Source organism: Microcebus murinus, chromosome 1, assembly GCF_040939455.1.
Source record: "Microcebus murinus isolate Inina chromosome 1, M.murinus_Inina_mat1.0, whole genome shotgun sequence".
In the NCBI taxonomy this organism is placed as follows: domain Eukaryota; kingdom Metazoa; phylum Chordata; class Mammalia; order Primates; family Cheirogaleidae; genus Microcebus; species Microcebus murinus.
Window position 1 is genome coordinate 45,751,300 of NC_134104.1, and position 19,398 is coordinate 45,770,697.

Here is a 19,398-nt window from a genome sequence, read left to right on the forward strand (position 1 = left end):
GTGAGACCTTGGTGCACGGGATCTGGTCTGCAGGTCCGACCTCTGGGTCCCAGAATTTAAACTATATCCCCACCACGGAGAGGAGTGCCAGTCCCAATTCACCCACAGGGAGCCCAATCTGGGTCTATGTCTCTCAGCCTCAGGGTCTGCCCCGTTCTCCTGGGATCACCATGCCAGCAGCACCTGGGAGGCCTGGCGGGTAGAGAGCTCACAGTATGAGTTCCCCTTAGTTAGCTGTAGGGCCCCAAAAGGGAAGGTCCTGTTCCCTGGCTGTGCCTCTGGTTGGTGGCTGTATTGTCTCTCTGGGAAGCCGCGGGTAGGGTCGGGGGAGGGGAGAAGGAGGCAATATGGCGCCTGCTGTGCGGCTCGGGTCTGTGCACACGGAGGTGCCCCGAGGTAGTTGGGAGCCTGGTTCCATGTCCGCTACTGGCTTACCGCTCGCTGGCGGCGGCTGTCTCTGGGCTGGTGCCCGCAGGTCTCTCCACCCGCTGGGGAGCCCACCAACAGTCCCAAATGCAGGGGAGGGGATAGGTGACTTATCCACCTACCCTTCCCGCTGGTCTCTGGGCTACTCCGGTGGTCTCAGCTTCCAGTTCCAGCTTCCGCAGCCTCCTTCCTTGGAGTCTCCCAGGGTCTCAGGTACCCCTCCCTCCGGCCCTCATCCACTGTATGCTCGTCTTCTTGCTTCTTTCTTCTAATTTCTGCTAGAATCTGTCTTTTCTGCAGAGACACTCTGGCGGTGTTTCTCGTCCGCCATCTTGATTCCCCTGAAAAGTCTGTTGGTCAGGATTTCACTGCAGAGTGGTTTGCAACTTACCCACAAGTGATGTACTGTCAGGACATTGTATCATAATTTGTTTGACATAGCACAAAAATCACCATGGAAGCACAACTGTGTTAAGTATTCTGTCATTGAGTATGAATTGTTTGATTTCCTTAAGTACTAAGTTTGACAGTTTATATGTCTAATATTTAACTTTAACACTTCTTAGTTTTTTCTTTTTCCCCCAATGTGAGGGTATATCCTCAATCTTTCAAATGCACATTTTGGCTTGTGATTATCTTTCACATTTTTTTAAGAGTGATTTTTGTGAAATTTGTGTTATTTTTGAATATGAGTTCCATCATGGAACCAATATAGTACAGACAGCTTGAAATATCAATGAAGTGTTTGGGAAGGATGTGGCTGATGAATATAAAGTACATTCATGGTTTGAGAAGTTTCATTCTGGGGATTTTAAGCTTTAAAATGAGCCATGTGGGTGACCTAAGACCAAGGTGAATAATGATGAGCTGAAAGCAGTAGTAGAAGTGAATCTATCTCAACCTATGTGTGAATTAGCAGCAAGGTTTGACATTACTGTCCTAACAACATTGGGCCATTTGAAACAAATTGGCAAGGTAGAGGAGCTTGGACATGTGGTAACCAAGGACAGATGGGTACCACATGAATTAAATGTGCATCAGAAGAGAAATCGTCTCAATGCTTGCCTTTCTTTGCTGTCACAACCATTTCTACACTGTATTGCTACTGAGATGAAAAATAGATTCTTTTTGACAATTGTAAGCATTCAGCACAATGGTTGGATAAAGATGATGTGCCAAAACACAGTTAAAAACCAAATATTTATCAGAAATAGCTTATGGTGGACCCTCGCAGCTGTCGCCGCCAAAATGTCTACAGGTGCACCTGCAGGTTCAAGTGCTGCCGCTGGCAGTAGTTGAAGACTTCAACAGACTCAAAATGAAGTAGATGAGGTGGTGGACATAATGAGAGTTAACGTGGATAAGGTGTTCGAAAGAGACCAGAAGCTCTCCAAATTATATGACTGTGCAGATGCACTGCAGGCAGGAACTTCTCAATTTGAGACAAATGCTGCCACGTTGAAGAGAAAATATTGGTGGAAGAATTCCAAGTGTGGCGTGTCTCTTCGTGAAGAACCAGTGAAACTAAAGCCTGCTATTCAAGAAACTTCTTCAAGACTTTTAACTTAAAACCTGCTATATTATCAAGCTTATCTACTGTTTTATCTAAAATGTTTATTTTTTGTTAGTTAACGTAAAGTTCAATTTCTAGGAAATGTGCCTTTGTTTTTTAATACACACTTCACATTAGAAGTATGGCCAGCCCCATCCACATTTTGCACAGTGCCTTTACAGATTTACATATGGGCCAATGAAGAGGACTTCTTAAGTTCCAGAGTACTATAATCTAGATGTAATGTTGTCACTAATTAAATGCCATTTATCCCCGTTAAGGGAATTTGTGCCAGGTTAGTTATCCTTGTCATATGGCATTGTCTTCAGAACCACATTTTAAACCCCTGGGTAATTAAATTTCCAACTTGTGCCTTCCAGAAAGAACACTACTGCCTAACAGAAAGAACAGTACCACCTAACGCAAATCTGTGACAGTAACAGGCTGTGCCTTATTTTGATATTTTTCTGATTCCCTTTAAGAGAATCCTCTGTGTTTTTGTAAGCACTACTGACTTTTTCGCTATACTTAAAATAAGATGTTAGTAAAGAGTTTTTGCTCTTACATTAGATATGAAGATGTTTACTTTCTTATGTTTTGTATTACTTGTTAAAAATACTACTGTAATCAGAAACAATAACCCTTTAAAAAAGATTTTTTAGAGCTATGGCTATGACCAAAGTTTCAATTTTTCAGTATTTATCAATACTGATAAAATATCATTAAGTCTGTTCCTAACAGATAAATTCAGAAAAGTGCCAAATGGAACTCGAGGTGCCTTTTGGAATTAAAATTGTAATATTGTGTGTGAAAACAAAATAGCTAATGGTTTCTATTTGGTGGTCCAGCACTCGTATTATCCACTACAGCTTCATGAAACCTGGTCAGTTGATTACAGCAGATGTCTACTGCAACAAATTGGATGAAATGCTGAGCTGCTTGTGACTAAACAGCTGAGACTGGTCAATAGAGACAGGCTAATCCTCTTGCAGGATTACATGTGGCAAAAAAACAATGCTGCTCAAACTACAGAGGCTAGACTTGGAAACTTTCTGTCATCTACCATATTCACCAGACCTTACGCCAACTAACACTTCTTCCAGACTTTGACCCAATTCATGCAAGGAAAAATATTCAATTCTCAACAAGCTTTGGAAAATGCCTTTTGTGATTTCATCATGATGTGATTTCATCACGACTCAGGCTTCTTTGCTGCTGGCATAAACAAGCTACCATTAAGATGTCAAACCTGAGTTGATAGTTTAGGCATATACTTTGATTAATTGTACTGATTCTTGTGTCAGATATAATAAAATAAACTTTTGATTTGAAATCAGACATTTCACATTTACTGACCTAATAACTCTGAAAAATGAAGCTGTACTTCCCAGCTTTCCAGAAAATGGTTTAAAGATTGCCTCATCCAATTCCATGCCTGCAGCCTTGATTATGATAGCTTATAGGTAAGGACTATCTGTTTGGAAATCTTATTGCATATTTTACTGTATCTCTCATGTAAACCCCATTGTTGCACAGTATTATTTCAAAAACCTCTCTCTGCAAGTAGGGAAATACTACCCAATTGCAGCTTGGTTTTCCAAGCAGTAATTCATGTGAATAATTTTGAAGAACAAAATAGGGATGCCCAAATTTCAGGCATGTGATAGTTTTGTGGAAGTACACCTATTATCTCAGTTATGCACTTTCTCATATTAATTGAAGAGAACATATGGGAGTAAAAGCATAGGCATACTCTGACACTACTTTCCTGGATCTGTGCCATTCCAGTAACTGGCAATTATTTGTACATCCTCTTTATTACCCCATTGGTCAATCTGCCTCAGGTGGCCATTTCTGCATGTGTACATACCTATAGCTACAAGTGGCAGATAGGGTCTAATTAAAGGACATGTCTGAACGTGTCCCAGCCTGGCGGCTTGTAGCAACAGCACATACAACCCAGAAAAAAGAAATGAGGAACAGTAAATCAGATGAGGTCCCTGCTTTTATGAAGCCTATATTCTAGTGAGATCCAGGGCACAAGTAAAGGCATTACATATTGATTTTGACAGGCGAATCCTTCATCAGAAGAAGAAAAGGATGTTAGAAAATAAGGGTAAAGATGCAGGTGGCTTATGTTTTTCATAAAAAGAGTATGATATTGGTGATTTGGTTTATCAAGTTTATTTGCAGATTCCTATGTATTTCTGGAAGTTAACTATGTTTTCTTGACATGATCACAGTATAATGTGTTTATAATAATCGTGCATAGGCAAATCTTTGTCTAGTTCTTATGACACACTCTTTTTCTCACATCAGAAAAGTGGAGTGCCAGCTGAGCTTCTGCTACTAAGAAGTGTCACATCTTTCAATTTCAAAAATTATAATTGCTGCTTTCCCCAAAACTACACATTCTTTTAAGCTGTGAAAACAGTCACAAAGGTGGAGGTCACCTCTTTGCACTTCTTAATTTATCATGGACAGGGCCAATCACATGCAGCGGAATATCCTGTGCTGTGTACAAAAGCACCCACTGAAGAGGCTAGTAGAGGGCTGAAGTTTAGCCCAGACTTGACATGGGGCTAGACTTGGGTTGCCAACCCTAGGGAAGGAGAGGACTTCATGCACTTCCTTTATAGGAAAGGGCACCTTTTTGCAATACACAGCCAGGTGTGGCTTTGATGGAGAAGATTGACTGAGCTTGGTTTCATCTGGACTTCATTTTGTTTTAGAAATGATTAAAGTTATCTTCTGATGCCTGATTAAACAATCATGCAATGTATGCAAATGCCTTACTTATATCCTACTTTCATTCACAACAAATTTCAGGTCATTCCAAAGCCAAATAAAAGTGATTTTCCCTTTTGAGTTGCACCCCTCATTTGACCAAACAATCTGAACAATCTGGAGGTTGTTGTATTACAGATGCATATTGCTCTGGGTTTCTATTTTAAACACCAGCTAACTATGGATGCTTTTCTTTCTCTTCAGGTTGGTTAAATCTAGACTTAAGAGGCTCTGCCCCTCAGAAGCTGGACTCCTGAAAAATGTTGAACGAGAACAAGAATCAGAAGAAGAGATGTGATTTGGATGGGCATCCATTCTTCCTAGATAAATCTTTTCTTTTTTGCATTGATGTTTCTGGTTTTGTTTCTTGACCTTTTGTTTGGAAAACTGGCTAAGGATGACTCTCAGTGTACTGTTTGTATTTCCAATTTTGTTGAAGTATTTGAATTTAAATGTTTTATTTTTAGCTCTCAAAATACATTGGGTGATAAGTTCACTTTGCACATGATGCACATCATAGTATTAGGGGCTTATGTGACTTTTTCCAGGTCGTCTACAGTTTGATGCTCACACTACAAAACATATTTGTTTTATTTGCCTTATAGACATGCTCAAGATTCCTGGGCTTGTTGAACATGGAGTTACACTTGTTTTTCTTGTTGCTAGAATGAGAAATAAATGAATACATGCACATTGGTGCAGATGCCTAAAATCTTTTTTTTTTATTTTTATTTAACTACATTCCACCCTTACATCATGCAGAAGAAGCTGCAGACACCAAAAATCCTTTTTGTGAGAGTGTTCTCTCTGTAGCACCTGAGTTCTCCCTGGGAAAAGTAGCCCAGGAGAGTCCTGCTAAGGAGGTGTGTGATCTTTCAGAGAAGATAAAAGGATGATCCCCAGGACATGTGGTTGCAAAGCCATTTGAGACATGGAGAGGAGAGTTGTAGTGTTACCTGTAAGAGTAAAAAGTCATCACAAACCATAACATGGCCACCATGCCATACATTGTGTTAAAACAGGTCAAGTGGTAAAATGAGTAAAAGCTTTTTATGGAGTACCTGGGTAAGAAGTCAGGATCCTTACCTAGTCTGTGGGCTAGGCAGTCCCTAATGGAGCGTTAAGTACTCTTGTTTCTAATTATGACTCTACCATTAACCAGCCTTATGTCTGTAGTAATCACCATGTCCTTCTCTCTAAAGTAAAGAAATTGAATGGAGTGAATCATGGGTCCTTTTTGGCTATCACATTTTATGAATCTAGAAATGGAAGCATGTGGACAGCTAATGAAGTACAATGCTAGTCAGAAAGACCAGTGTCTGCTGTGACAGAAAAGGAAGGAGGACTACAGGAATCCTTGAGGGATGGCCCAGATATGGAGGAAAGGAGACAGCCTCATGGGCAGCTGGTGCTGAGATATAGACAACTAAATCCTGGAGGCTCCCTGGCATTCCAGAAGCACTGACAAGTCCAGAAGACTGCCCAGTCTGATGCATGTCACAGTGACACTGAAGAGTCAGGTGGATTTTTCAGAGTGGATTCTTCGGGTTCCAGAACTAGACACACTGATCTTGTTACATAAATATGAAAAGAGCACATGGGGGTGCCTAAAGGTTTATCTTGAATAATGCAATTAACTTTTGAACATTTCTAGCTTATGAAAATGCCCATATGCCACAGTCCTCAGGGCATCATGGCATTCTGTCCCATGTGTGTCCTATTTCTCAGGGCTCTTTTCTACACCTGCAAGATTCTATGACTTTGGCAAGTTTGGGTTTCAAAGGTGTGAGCAAGTGGTCAGCTGCTGTTACTTGAAACTGGTGTTACTGGTATGTAGGCCTGAGCAGGGACTCCCAGCATCAGATAATTAGCATGAACCAGAGTAACCCTAGACTTTTGAAAACTGGTAAGTACAAATATTCTACACTGTTCATGAAAGAGAAGAAGTGTCTACTCTTCCAGTCTCTGCTTATACAAATGAGATGCAACCTGGTAAGTTCTCAGAGGAGGACCATTTGTTTCAGGTCTAGCCCACAGTCTGGGGCTAACTGCTCTAGTTCCTGAAATCAGCAATAAATTTGAACATCATTATTGTAACTTTATGGTTGTGTTATTGGATTTATGTTTGATGACTACCATTTTTATGGAAGGACATGAAAATCAGCAAGTTGTGAGCTTGAGCCAAAATGGGAGAGTCTTGTATTTTCTTTATATTGTGCTTGGAAGTCTTAGGGAAATAAGTTGAATTTGTAAGTATTTTGATTTATAAAGAACTATATCTCAGTAAATTTTCTGAAACCATGAAATATATTTTATAAGAAAACTATAAAAAGTTTTGAAGTCTATAACATGAGATAAGGAAAATCAGTTCCAGGCTACACTTACCAATCTGTGGGAACCAATGGAGTGTTTCATTTAATGAATGTTGACTCAGAAGTTACCATGTGCCAAGCAGTGTGCAATAAAGTGGGAATACAGTGTTAATCAAGCCGAAGTTTGTCCTCATCAAACTTACATTCCCACAGGAGAAACAGACAATAACAAAGTCAACAAGTAAGTTGTATAATTTGAGGCAGTAATAGGTGATATAAAGGAAAGCAAAGCTGGGAAGGAGAATAAAGAACAGTGGAGTGAGGCAGGGCTAGTTTCCTGGGGTGATTCTTTCCTAGAGGTGCTTCTTTTACCACCTTGGGAAAATAGCCCCACTGCCCATCCCTTTCTCTCATTATTTGAAATTACAGTGTTTACTTGTTTCCAAAGCTTTTAGCTCTGAAGGAGAAACTTTAATTAAAGAAGTATCAGAAGAAAGGAAAAACAAACACCATGTGTACTTACCATTAAATTGGAACTAATCAAACAACACTTATGCGCACATATCGAAATAAAACTCATTATAAGTCAAACAGGGGAGGAGGGAATGAGTAGATTCATACCTTACAGGTACAATGCACACTATCTGGGTGATGGGCATACTTATAACTTTGATTCAAACTGTACCGAAGCAATTTATGAAGCCATAACATTTGTACCCCCATAGTACTCTGAAATAAAATTTAAAAAAATAAAGAAGGAGTAGGGATGGATGTTTACACCCTTTCTTTATATTTGATTTTGTCTCAAGTCTTCCAAAAATATGGGGTTTCAATTCTTGAACTTTTGCTGAAGTTTCTTTGTGACTACCCCATGCTTCATTTGCCATAGCCAAAGTGGAGAAACCCTTTAAATAAGTCAGTGCATGATATCTAGTGCAATTGTCAGTATAGGAAGGACTGAGGGACATTTTACAAAGCAGACAAAGCCTGTGGATAGAAAGGCTCTGTGGTCACGTACATATGAACATGAGGGGTGGGGTCTGATTATTAAGCGATATCAACTGTGGGTGTTGCTGTGATACCAACTCCTCAGTGATTTCTATAATCTCCAATCTCCTTTGCTTGGGAAACTGCAATCTCTGATTGCACAAATGCCTAGCACATTGTTGAAAGGGAGGCTAGCTCATGACTACAATGGTATACCCTTTCTCACCATTTCTTCACTATAGGAGCTCATTAATCAAAGCTATATTGATTATATCTTGGATGTGGATTACTAAGGTGGAGTAGGAGTCACTAGGTGCTGTGAGAACAATGAAAATAAAGCTGAGAAGTGGGGAATTCTTCCAAAATACAAGGAAACAATAGATGAAAATTATGAAAGTCCAGGTGCAATGGCTCATGCCTGCCATTCTAGCATGTTGGGAGGTGGGGGCAGGAGGATCGCTTGAGACCAGGAGTTAGAGACCAGCTCAGGCAATAGCAAGACCCTATCTCTACAAAAAAAAATTTTTTTAAAGTATGAAGGAAAAGTTAATACATATGAAGAATATATCCAGAAATTCTATATTCTGTCTCATGTGAATGCCAGAGAGAGAAAATTGATAGAATAGAGGACAGGCGCAAAATTTAATATAAAAGAGTTTCCCGAAATAAATGACAATGAAGGAGGATCTTTGCTTTAAGCTTGGAGGGGCACTTTCAAGAGATGTGCAGTGGAGAGAGTGATTAGATTTCTGAAGTAAATCAGTAAAAATTTAAGAATGTAGTCCTTTATTATGCTTTTAAGCTCAATTTATGAATATTTTATCTTATTTTTAAGTCTAGCAATTTTAACACCCATTTTTTTAAAAAAATTCAAAATATTAAGGGGGTACAAATGTTTTTGTTACATGAATACATTGTATAATGCTTAAGTCAGGGTTTTTAGCATGCACATCACCTGAATAGTGCTCATTGCACCCCATAGATAGGTTTTTACCCCTCCCCTCCATTGCCCCCCTCTTTTGATTTCCAGTGACCATCATATCTCTCTGTGCCCATGTGTGCCCATTGGTTATAATCAATTTTAAGGAGTCTTTAATGTTTGGGCACAAACTTAAACTTAAGCAATTAGATTTCCCTTTAAACATTTTAATACATTGGCTGCCATGAAAAAAAACCAGAAATTTTCTATGGGGCCACAGTGTTTTATTAAAAAAATAGAATAAAAACTTCAAGTGTAATTTAAAAATAAACATAAATAGAAAAACAAAATTTATTGACTTCTATTCATTTAATCCACATTTTTAGAATTAAATTGTCAATATTAATTGTAACAATATGAACTTCAACAAGTAAGATTTTATATATGCTTCATGCAGCCCCAGGGTCAAAACTAGAGTGAGTTAAATACAACTCTCATGGCAGTTAATGTGTTAAATTGTATTTATGAGTTAAATATTTTTAATATCCTCCATAAGTACTTAAATTAACTGAAGTTAATTAATTCCCAAGTTCTTAAGTTATTCTTACAAATCTTATTTATTAAACTTATAAATACATTAATTTATTAATCTTATAAATGTGGTGCAACCTAAATTTTCTTACATATTCCAATACTGTGTATAAACTTAGTGGAAGGACATGAAAATCAGCAAGTTGTGAGCTTGAGCCAAAATGGGAGAGTCTTGTATAATATAGTATATATAGTAAAATATAATAAAACCATAAGCCTAGAGTTGCTACTCAATTGCACATTTATAAATTAGGCTTATAAGAATAGACAAAATAATTTTGAAAATTACAAATACTTAAAATACTAAACATGCACAATTCCCTAAAGTATTGGTATTGTGGTCTTGAATCTCTTAAATGATTCTGTACTTAATTTTTAAATCTTTTCATGTTGAAATGTCTTGTTATTAAGGAAGTGATTTGTTTCTGGCAGGCAATGTTGGCGAATACCTAGTCAGCTGATGAGGTATTAAACCCAGGGTTGTCAAATGGGATGGGATTCTTAACAGTGACTATAATGACACACCTGAATCCTATTTATAGTCACATATCAAACCCTACACACGGTTGGGTTCCAGGCTTTCAGGCACAGGAAGTGCACCTTCTTGAGTTGAGTCATAATTACTTGTCTTTTATGCCTACTCATGAAAATCTGCAACTCCCACCGGGATGTCATGTCATTTGATGAGATTTCTTTACTCTTTAGGTCTTAAGAAATTTAAATAGATTTCCTTATACGTGTAAAGACTTGTCAACTTGATGTAAATCTTGTAATTTTTCCACGTTTCCTATTTGATAGGACTATTTAATTTTTACAGATATTAAGGTGATAGCCTAATGAATTCTAGGTTGCACTCTTTTAAGGGTAATTGAACTCCTGGCTATAAGGTAGCGTGTCAGTATTTCTTAACCTTTAATGCCTTAAAGAAGGGACCACATATATTTATTGAGTGCATACATGAGTTGTGGGAGAAATGACTATGATTAAGGAAATGTTAAAATGGAGAAGAGAAAGTGCCTCTTCTCTGGGTCCTCTCATGGACCTGGGTTGTTCTGCTTGTTTTCAAATGTCTTGAAGGGAAGACTAAGGATTTTAAGTGAAAATCTGGCAATGTAGCTCAAATAATCCCCCATTTGCTGATGTATGCTTGAAGTCCAAATATATAGCCTTTAAAATACACAGGAATAAGTTTACCCAAATAATCAGAGGGCTTAGCAATTTAGCACGAAACAACCTTGTCTCATCTGATTAGAAACTGACCAAGGTTTCCTTTGTCTCTGGATCAAGTCTAAATTGAATAACATTATACTCAAAGCTTACACTCTTTGAGTATCAAACTAAATCAAGTTGCTTCAGTTTAATATAATTCAATGTATAGTTCTGCTGTCCTATTAGGCTTTCAACACAACCCCTGTAACCACCAATCTGGCTGATTTGTTCTCTGTTCTCCAAAACATTTTCTTTTAATTTCCCTATGCATGTTGTATTAACCACTCTTCCCTTGACCTGTCAGCTTAATTCCAAAGATTCTTTAAGGTCAAGTTCCAAACCTTTCCCTCTTACTCTTTCATATTGCTTTCTTCTGTCTATAAATTTCTATAGCACAGAGGCTACAGTTGCATTGGATCATATGCTGTTCAGTCCTCTAATTATCTCTATACATAAGTTCTCCCTTCTCACTATATTAGAATTCCCTAAAGAGGACCGTATGTCTTTTGTAATGTAGCACCTAAGGAATCTTTCTCAACCTGTAGCATTGGATAGTGAGCTATGGATGCAGAAAGAAAAATGAAAATCTAAGGAAGATATTGTTTAGAGAAAATATGTCCTATGAGGTCTGTAGGTGAAGACACTGAGACTAGAAAATTGGTGACTTGTTGAAGATCATGCAGTCACTTAGTGGTTGAGCCCATGATGAGATGTAGTCTCCAGACACAGAACTGAGGGCTCTTTCCACTTCGGAGGTTACACTACTGCATAGGGAATGACTCAGTTCCTTCTTAGATGGGCCTGCCTTACTCTAAAGACCATCCATCTCCAACCTCCCAATCCCATCTGCCATGTCCCATTCAGAGGAAAGGGTGCCAGCTTCTGTTCCAATCGCTCTGATGATTTGATTCTGATCAGAGATTCAGGACAGGGATCCATGGCTGGGACCGAGATGGCCAGGACATATGATACCTTCTCCACTTCCCACCCCTCTTCTCTACACCTGTCAGCTTCCCTCCACCTTCCTGAAATTTATTCCATATCCAATGTGCCTGCATTAAGGGTGACTGGCTGAGGACTGAAGCTATTGTAGAATAGGCTTAACAGCAGAAAAGACAACAATGATGCTGCTGCTCTCTAGTGGCAGAGCATAGAATCGCAACTCACAAGCAAACATACCAAGCTCACATCCTGACAGAATTTTTCTTAAGTCAAATAGCAAGTAAGTCCACAAGAATAGTTACAGATAGAGTTTGGGTTATTTAACAAATACCTTAGCCTTTAATTTACTACTACTGTAATCCATTGTTATGGGTTGAATTGTGTACCCCTCCCCAAGAAATTCATATGAATGTGAACTTACTTGGAAATAAGATCATTCCAGATGTAATTAGTTAAGATGTGGTCATACTGTATGTAGTAGGGTAGGTCGCAATTTAATATGACATATCCTATAAAAAAAGGAAATTTGGACATAGACATATAAACAAGGGAAACACCATGTGAACATAAAAGCAGAGATCGGGGTGGTGTGTCTGCAAGTCAAGGAACACCAAAGATGGCAGCAACCATCAGAAGCCAGGAGAGAGGGATGGAACAGAGCCTTCCCTAGCTCCTTCACAGGGAGGGTCTGCCCACACCTTGATCTTGAATTTCCAGTGTCCAGAACTGTGAGACAATAAATTTTTCTTTTTTCAACCACTCAGCTTATGGTAGGCACTTTGCTTTAACAGCCTTAGCAAACCAACATAATCCCACTACTTTAACTTTAGTTTTAAATATAATGTTTTAGACGTCAAAATAAGGCACGTATTTGAGCTTGCAAATGGTATGCTGAAGGCAATACAGCCAATGCCAGGGATGGAGATATTATGTCTCCCAAGTTTTATTACCAGTTGTAAAAGGTGTTATTTTTGTTGGGGAACTTGCTGATGATCTGCTTTGGTTATACATTTATACTGTTGTACAGCCCCACTAGATTGGCAAGTTTCCTTCACTAATCTTTTTATCATTCTAACATTCCTCTGGTAGGTAGTGTTTACACTTGTACAGTAAATCATTTATCAACTAGTGACTTCTACATTGTTATCTTTGGCGTCCTCTAATGTTTTATGTGCCTGTTCTCTAACTAGATCACAAACTCGTTGAGTATCCTCAAATATCGTACACTATTGTTAAGCTTTTTGGGGATTAGGGGCCTTCATACCTTGTAAAATGCACAGTGCTTGTTGCAAAATGGCCACTATATTAGTTCTCCAGAGAAACAGAACTAATAGGAAATATGCATATTTACATATTAATATATAAACTCACATATATATTTATTATATATAAATGTAAGTGTACATATATGGAGGAGATATTATCCTTAATATTGTAGAGGCCGGCAAGTCCAAAATCTGCCGAGTTAGGGCAGCAGGCTGGGAAGAGTTGATGCTACAGTTCAAATTCAAAGGCAGGGCGGACCGCTCTTCTGTGGCCCAGGTGGTAGCCCACAGCTCCAGGTAGGGGCTGGCTGGGGTCTGTGGAGAGAGGGCAAGAATCTGCACCCTCCAGGGAAGGGTGCCTGCTTTGGTGGGAACCCTGCAGATTCCCGCCCCGCCCCGAGGTGGGGAGGGCTGCCTCCTCTGCCCAGCACAGCGTGGTCCCACTCTGGCCGGCCCTCGCTAGCTGCTCATACTTTGCATTTTATCCACTACCGTCCCGGGCCTTGTCTCCTGAGTCTGTGGCCTCCTGGTTCCAAAGAAATGGAAAAAAAGGAACGATGAGACCCATGCCGTTCGGTCCCCTTGCGTCGAGACCCGGTTGGCATTTGAAAAGAGGAAAAACACGTCAGGAAAATCGTGGTTTTTTTGGAAGGGGGGTGACCTGGGAAGGGTCAGGGTGAGGGGGAAACAAGTTCTTACATTTTATGATTTAAAACAAACAAACAAACAAACAAACAAACAAACAAACAAACAAACTCTGCTCTTTGTCAGGGTGAAGTAAGCCAATCTAAAAGTTATTTATGGAGAGGAGAGAGGAGGTGGGTTATTCTCTTTTTGGACTCCAACATTTTCTCCCAGGGACAAAGCATAAATTATGGACAGCAGAGAATAAAGTGGACCTCAGGACTTTGGGAAAGACTGAGAAACTTACATTCTTCCTCAGGAGGGAAGAATGGGGTGTTTTTAACCCTCTCTGGAACCTAAAACGAAAAACATGAGTTGTGTGCCATGGAAAGGAGACAAGGCCAAATCAGAATCACCGGAGCTGCCCCAGGCAACACCCCTGCAACTCTACCATGGGAAACAGTGAGCTTTGTGGCCGCCATGCCCTCCATAACGTCTTCCAGGACAACAATATCTTCACCCGGAAACACTTCGTGAGATATTCCGGAGGTCGTCTCCAGACACCATGGTGAAACCTCTCAAGAAGAGCATGCTGGGAAATAGAAACTATGAGGTGAAGGCCATTACGGCAGCGCTTCAAACCAAAGGCTACAAAGCTGTTTGATGGGACAAGTGCAGGGACGTCAGTGTCATTGCTTATTAACGTCATGGGCTTCGTCATGAATCTGCCCTCCCGTCTGTGCGGGGGTCCGCTGAAGTTACCCCTCAAAAGGTGGCCCTGAGCCTGCGTTCGAGAGGTGGGAGGCGCTTACCTAACCTCGACTCGGAACTCAAGATGGCCGAGTGGATTGGAGGCGAGAGTGAGCTCAGGAAACTTCTAAAACATCATTTACCAGGAAAGAACTGTGAACTCCTGCTGGTGGTACCGGAAGCAGCGGAGGCCCATCAGAGTTGGAGGACTGATGTGTAACATGGTTCTGCCCAAAGTTGCCCTCACCTCATCCCCTTTAGTCCTCTGTGATGGGCTGTGACCTCTGCTGTAGGTCTGCTCTTGCCAGTTCCCCAAACATCCTATTGGGTTTTTCCCCTTCAGATTTGATAGTGCAATAGGACAGATGCGTGGACTGTTACAAGAACCACCCAATGTTTTGTTCCTGGGAAAGGAAGGTAAGAGCTCTGTACACTTTTAAGATCACAAACCTTTGTTGTAAGAGAGAGGAGAAAGCTGGCTGGGGTGGGGGGCGTTCCTAGCTTGTTTCCCTTTTCTGTGAGGACTTGATTCATCTTCTGCTGGAGTGTCATGTCACTGCTGCTCCTGACTCACCTGGAGATGCTGCCTCCACTTCCCTCCTGTCATATGAGGGGGCTTGAAGACACAATCCACACAGAGCCCATGTGACTGGCTTGAAGGACCCAGAGCATAAGGGTCTCTCAGGAAATCATCTCCAAGCCATAGCAGTGGTACATACTATCTCCTCTTACCTCCAGTTTTAAGGGTGGTTTATGGCCAGACTGGGAGTTTTATTTTTTTATTTATTTATTTTTTATTTCAGCATATTAAAGGGGTACAAATGTTTACGTTACATATATTGCCTTTACTCCCTCCAAGTCAGAGCTTCAAGCATGTCTATCCCTCAGACGGTTTGTACCGCACCCATTAGATGTGACTATACCCATCTCTTCCTCCCCACTCCCACCTGCCTGACAGTCAGTGAATGTTACTACTATATGTGCACACAAGTGTTGATCAATTAATACCAATTTGATGGTGAGTACATGTGATGCTTGTTTTTCCATTTTTGGGATACTTCTCTTAGTAGAATGGGTTCCAGCTCTATTCAGGATGATACAAGAGGTGCTAGATCACCATTGTTTTTTGTGTTTCCATGGCATACCTATACTACATTTTATTAATTCACTCATGTATTAATGGGCAGTTGGGTTGTTTTCACATCTTTGCAATTGTGAATTGTGCTACTATAAACATTCGAGTGCAGGTGTCTTTTTTATAGAATGTCTTTTGTTCTTTTGGGTAGATGCCCATTTTTTTTTTTTTTTGATTGCTGGATCAAATGGTAGTTCTACTTTTAGCTCTTTGAGTTATCTTAGTATTACTTTCCATAGAGGTTGTGCTAGTGGGCAGTCCCACCAGCAGTGTATGAGTGTTTTTATCTCTCTGCATCCATGCCAACATTTATTGTTTTGGGACTTTTTGATAAAAGCCATTCTCACTGGAGTTAAGTGATATCACATTGTAGTTTTGATGATTAGAATTTGATGATTTGCAATTTGCAATTTGATGATTAGAAATGTTGAGCAATTTTTAATGTTTGTTGGCTATGGGTCTGTCTTCTTTTGAAAAGTTCCTGTTTATGTCCTTTGCCCACTTTATAATGGGATTGTTTGAGTTTTTTCCTTTCTGATTTTCCTGAGTTCTAGATAGATCCTAGTTATTAGCACTTTATCGGATATGTGGCATGTGAATATTTTCTCCCATTCTGTAGGTTGTCTATTTGCACTTGCGATAGTTTCCTTGGCTTTGCAGAAGCTTTTTAATTTGATGAGGTCCTATTTATTTATTTTTGTTGTTGCTATGATTGCCTTTTGGGTCTTCATAAATTCTTTGCCTCAGTTGGTATCTATAAGAGTTTTTCCAACATTTTCTTCTAGAATTCTTACAGTTTCATGCATTAGGTTTAAGTCTGTTATTCATCATGGGTTGATTTTTGTGAGAGGTGAGAGGTGTGGATCCTGTTTCAGTCTTCTACATGTGGCTATCCAATTTCCTAGCACCATTTATTGAATAGGGATTCTTTTTCCCAGTGTATGTTTTTGTCTGCTTTGTCAAAGATCAAATGGTTATATGAGGATGGTTTTTTATCTGGGTTCTCAGTTCTGTTACATTGATTTATGTCACTGTTCTTGTGCCAGTCCCATGCTGTTTTAGTTACTATAGCCTTGTAGTATAGCTTGAAGTCTAGTAAATTGATGCCTCCAAATTTATTCTTTTTGCTTAAGATTGCTTTTGTTATACAGGGTCTTCTCCAATTCCATACAAAGTGTAAAATTATTTTTTCTAGATCTGTGAAAAATGATATTTGTATTTTAATAGGGATTGCATCAAATCTGTAGATCTCTTTGGGTAGTATAGTCATTTTAACAATGTTGATTCTGCTGACCCATGAGCATGGTATGGTTTTCCATCTGTTCATGTCCTCTGCTATTTCCTTCCTCAGTGTTTTGTAGAGATCTTTCACCTCCCTGTAGAGATCTTTCACCTCTCCCTGTAGAGATCTTTCACCTCTTTAGTTAAATATATTCCTAGGTATTTAATTTTCTTTATTGCTATTGTGAAGGGTATTGAGTCTTTGATTTGTTTCTCAGACTGTAGTTGGTGTATGGGAATGCTACTGATTTGCGTACATTGATTTTGTAACCTGAGACTTTGCTTAATTTGTTTATCAATTCCAGTAGTCTCATGGCAGAATTTCTAGATATAGGATCATATCATCAGCAAAGAGTGATTGTTCAGCCTGGTAGTTTTATAATGAAAAATTCTCTCATACTCCAACCCATGTAGTTGAATTCCACAAGAGCATATGGCTAAAGCCAAACTGGGACAGGCCTGGGTGGCTTGCTTTCTTCACTCCAGTTTGTCTTTACCATTTCACTACATTGATTTGAGAGGCTCTGGGGCAAAAGACAAGGCAAAAGAGCACTTTTCCCAGTTGACCCACTCTGGCAAAATAAGAAAAAATAATTCTGCCTTTGATATGAAACTTCACTAGTTTGGGACAGAGTTGGGTAAGGAAAGTATTGTGAAGATAGGCTTCTCAGAGTTTAAGAACACCCAGAATCAGTAGATATCCTAGGCTCAGAGTCCGAGAGGGTGTTGGTGGTATAGTGGTGAGCATAGTTGCCTTCCTAGGCTCAGAGTCCGGGCCACTGTAGTGACAAACAGAGCCTTCCAATTGGGAGGTTATGTGCATTGTTACAAGACCTAAGTTTGTCATCTTCATGTAGTTTCCTTTACAGATCAGTTGAGGATTGACCTATTCCCTATCTCTTGAAATAGTTGTAGGCCACTTTTCTCCTGTAACTTTGGAAAAGAAGAGAAAGAGGGGAAATAAATATCATACCTCACATGTGTCACCAACGTGGTTGTGGTTGCCTCAAGACAGGTGGGCAGACAGGGATGATCCACTAGCCCATAGAGTTCAATGGTCTTGGCAGGTCTGGCAGCTGCTCCACTGGCCAGACATCTCTCTAGCAACAAAGTCGGCCTGGGGCTTGCATGTCAATCCTGAGCAAGTTTAATGGGGTGAAGCTGTGGCTTTCTACCCACTGTGGAGTACATGTTACACCAGCACTTTTCTGCACATGTATGTTCAGTCCAACAAGGCCATTTTTTATGCTAAATAACAGAAACCACCAAGCTGCTCCTGCATAATTCCCTCTCAGCAACTGGCTGCAGTTTCTTCTGGACCACTTTCTACACTAGACCTGCTTGGCACCAGAGGGAGCTCTTTACTCCTACACAGTGACATTCCAACCACCACCAGCCAGAAGGTACCGCTAACATTGCTGATTGGCACAGCAGGACCTTGCTTGCATTGGCACAGTCTGGTATCAAGCCATTTCCTGGGAAGGGGAGGAAACTCCTCTCCACATATCTGCTTGGGCCTATGCAAATGGCACTTCAAAAGGAGTCCCCATCCACTTGGAGTCCATGAGCCAATGGGATATGCAAAGATGCTTAAACATGTCAGGGCTGGTTTCTCTGTTCATATCCAATCCCAGTGCTTAGCAGCAGGAGTCTGTGCTGATGCCCAAGGGCAGAAAGCCCCACTTTCTTTAGGAAGGGAGCACCCCTGACCCTGATGCCCAGGAAGGGGCAAACCTAGGCTTTTTGTTTCTCTTGTGTTTATTTTCTTTTTTTGCTTGGCCTTGTGCTGGGTTTGTTTACAAGAGATGTGTTTTGTTTAACCAAATACTAAAAATGGAAAACTGTGCATTAAAAAGAAATTCAAAGGCAGTCTCTTAGAAGAACTCCTTCTTTGAAAAAAGTTAGTTATTTCCTATTAAGGTCTTCAACTGATTGGATGAGGCCCACTCACATTATGCTTAACTCAAAGTCTACTGATTTAAATGTTAAATATTAACTCTCATCTAAAAAATACCTTCACAGAAACATATAGAATAATGTTGACCAAACATCTGAAGCCAAGTTAACACCTAAAATTAATCATCACAGCTCCCAGTGAATCCTGCCCATGAATTCATGCTTTTTGTAGTCTCGCCATCATTGAATCCAGACTAGCCTTGTGACTTTTTGCTTTTTTCAACTTTTTTTTTTTTTTGGTACCATTTGTTTTTTATTTAAAGTCATCATAAATTTATATTTTAAAAACATTTCACATTTTTTAAGATTTACCATATTAGACCTTTTTATATACATTATATAATATTTTTGTATCTTTTTCTTTTTTTTTAATTTCAGCGTATTATGGGGGTACAAATGTTAAGGTTATATATATTGCCCTTGCTCCCCTCTCTCCCTTGAGTCAGAGCTTCATGTGTGTTCATCCCCCAGATGGTCTTAAAGCTTTCCTCATCACACAAGATGAAAACGGATTCGTCGTCAATGCACAGCACAAACTATCGTGCGGACTATGAGTGCCAGCTGTGGGCAAGGTTTCACGGCTAGTGAGCGCTATACCGAAGTGGTTAAACTTTATGGATACATAATACTTGTACATATTTATGGGGTACATGTGATATTTT

General features: G+C 39.8%; 1 protein-coding gene and 1 pseudogene across 5 annotated transcripts in view; both read left to right on the forward strand.

Annotated features, from left to right (window-relative positions):
- LOC105859377 (transmembrane protein 45A-like) overlaps nucleotides 1-5,114 on the forward strand; it is an 88,838-nt gene extending 83,724 nt beyond the window's left edge. For all 5 annotated transcript variants that reach the window (XM_012743131.2, XM_076001212.1, XM_012743133.3 and 2 more), the window contains one exon: nucleotides 4,970-5,114. In XM_012743131.2, coding sequence (XP_012598585.1) covers nucleotides 4,970-5,063 — 94 coding nt within the window. In that variant the 3' untranslated portion in view covers nucleotides 5,064-5,114. The remainder of the gene's footprint in view (nucleotides 1-4,969) is intronic.
- Nucleotides 5,115-13,934: 8,820 nt separating this feature from the next.
- LOC109730944 (josephin-1 pseudogene) lies at nucleotides 13,935-14,776 on the forward strand (annotated as a pseudogene).
- Nucleotides 14,777-19,398: the final 4,622 nt, after the last annotated feature.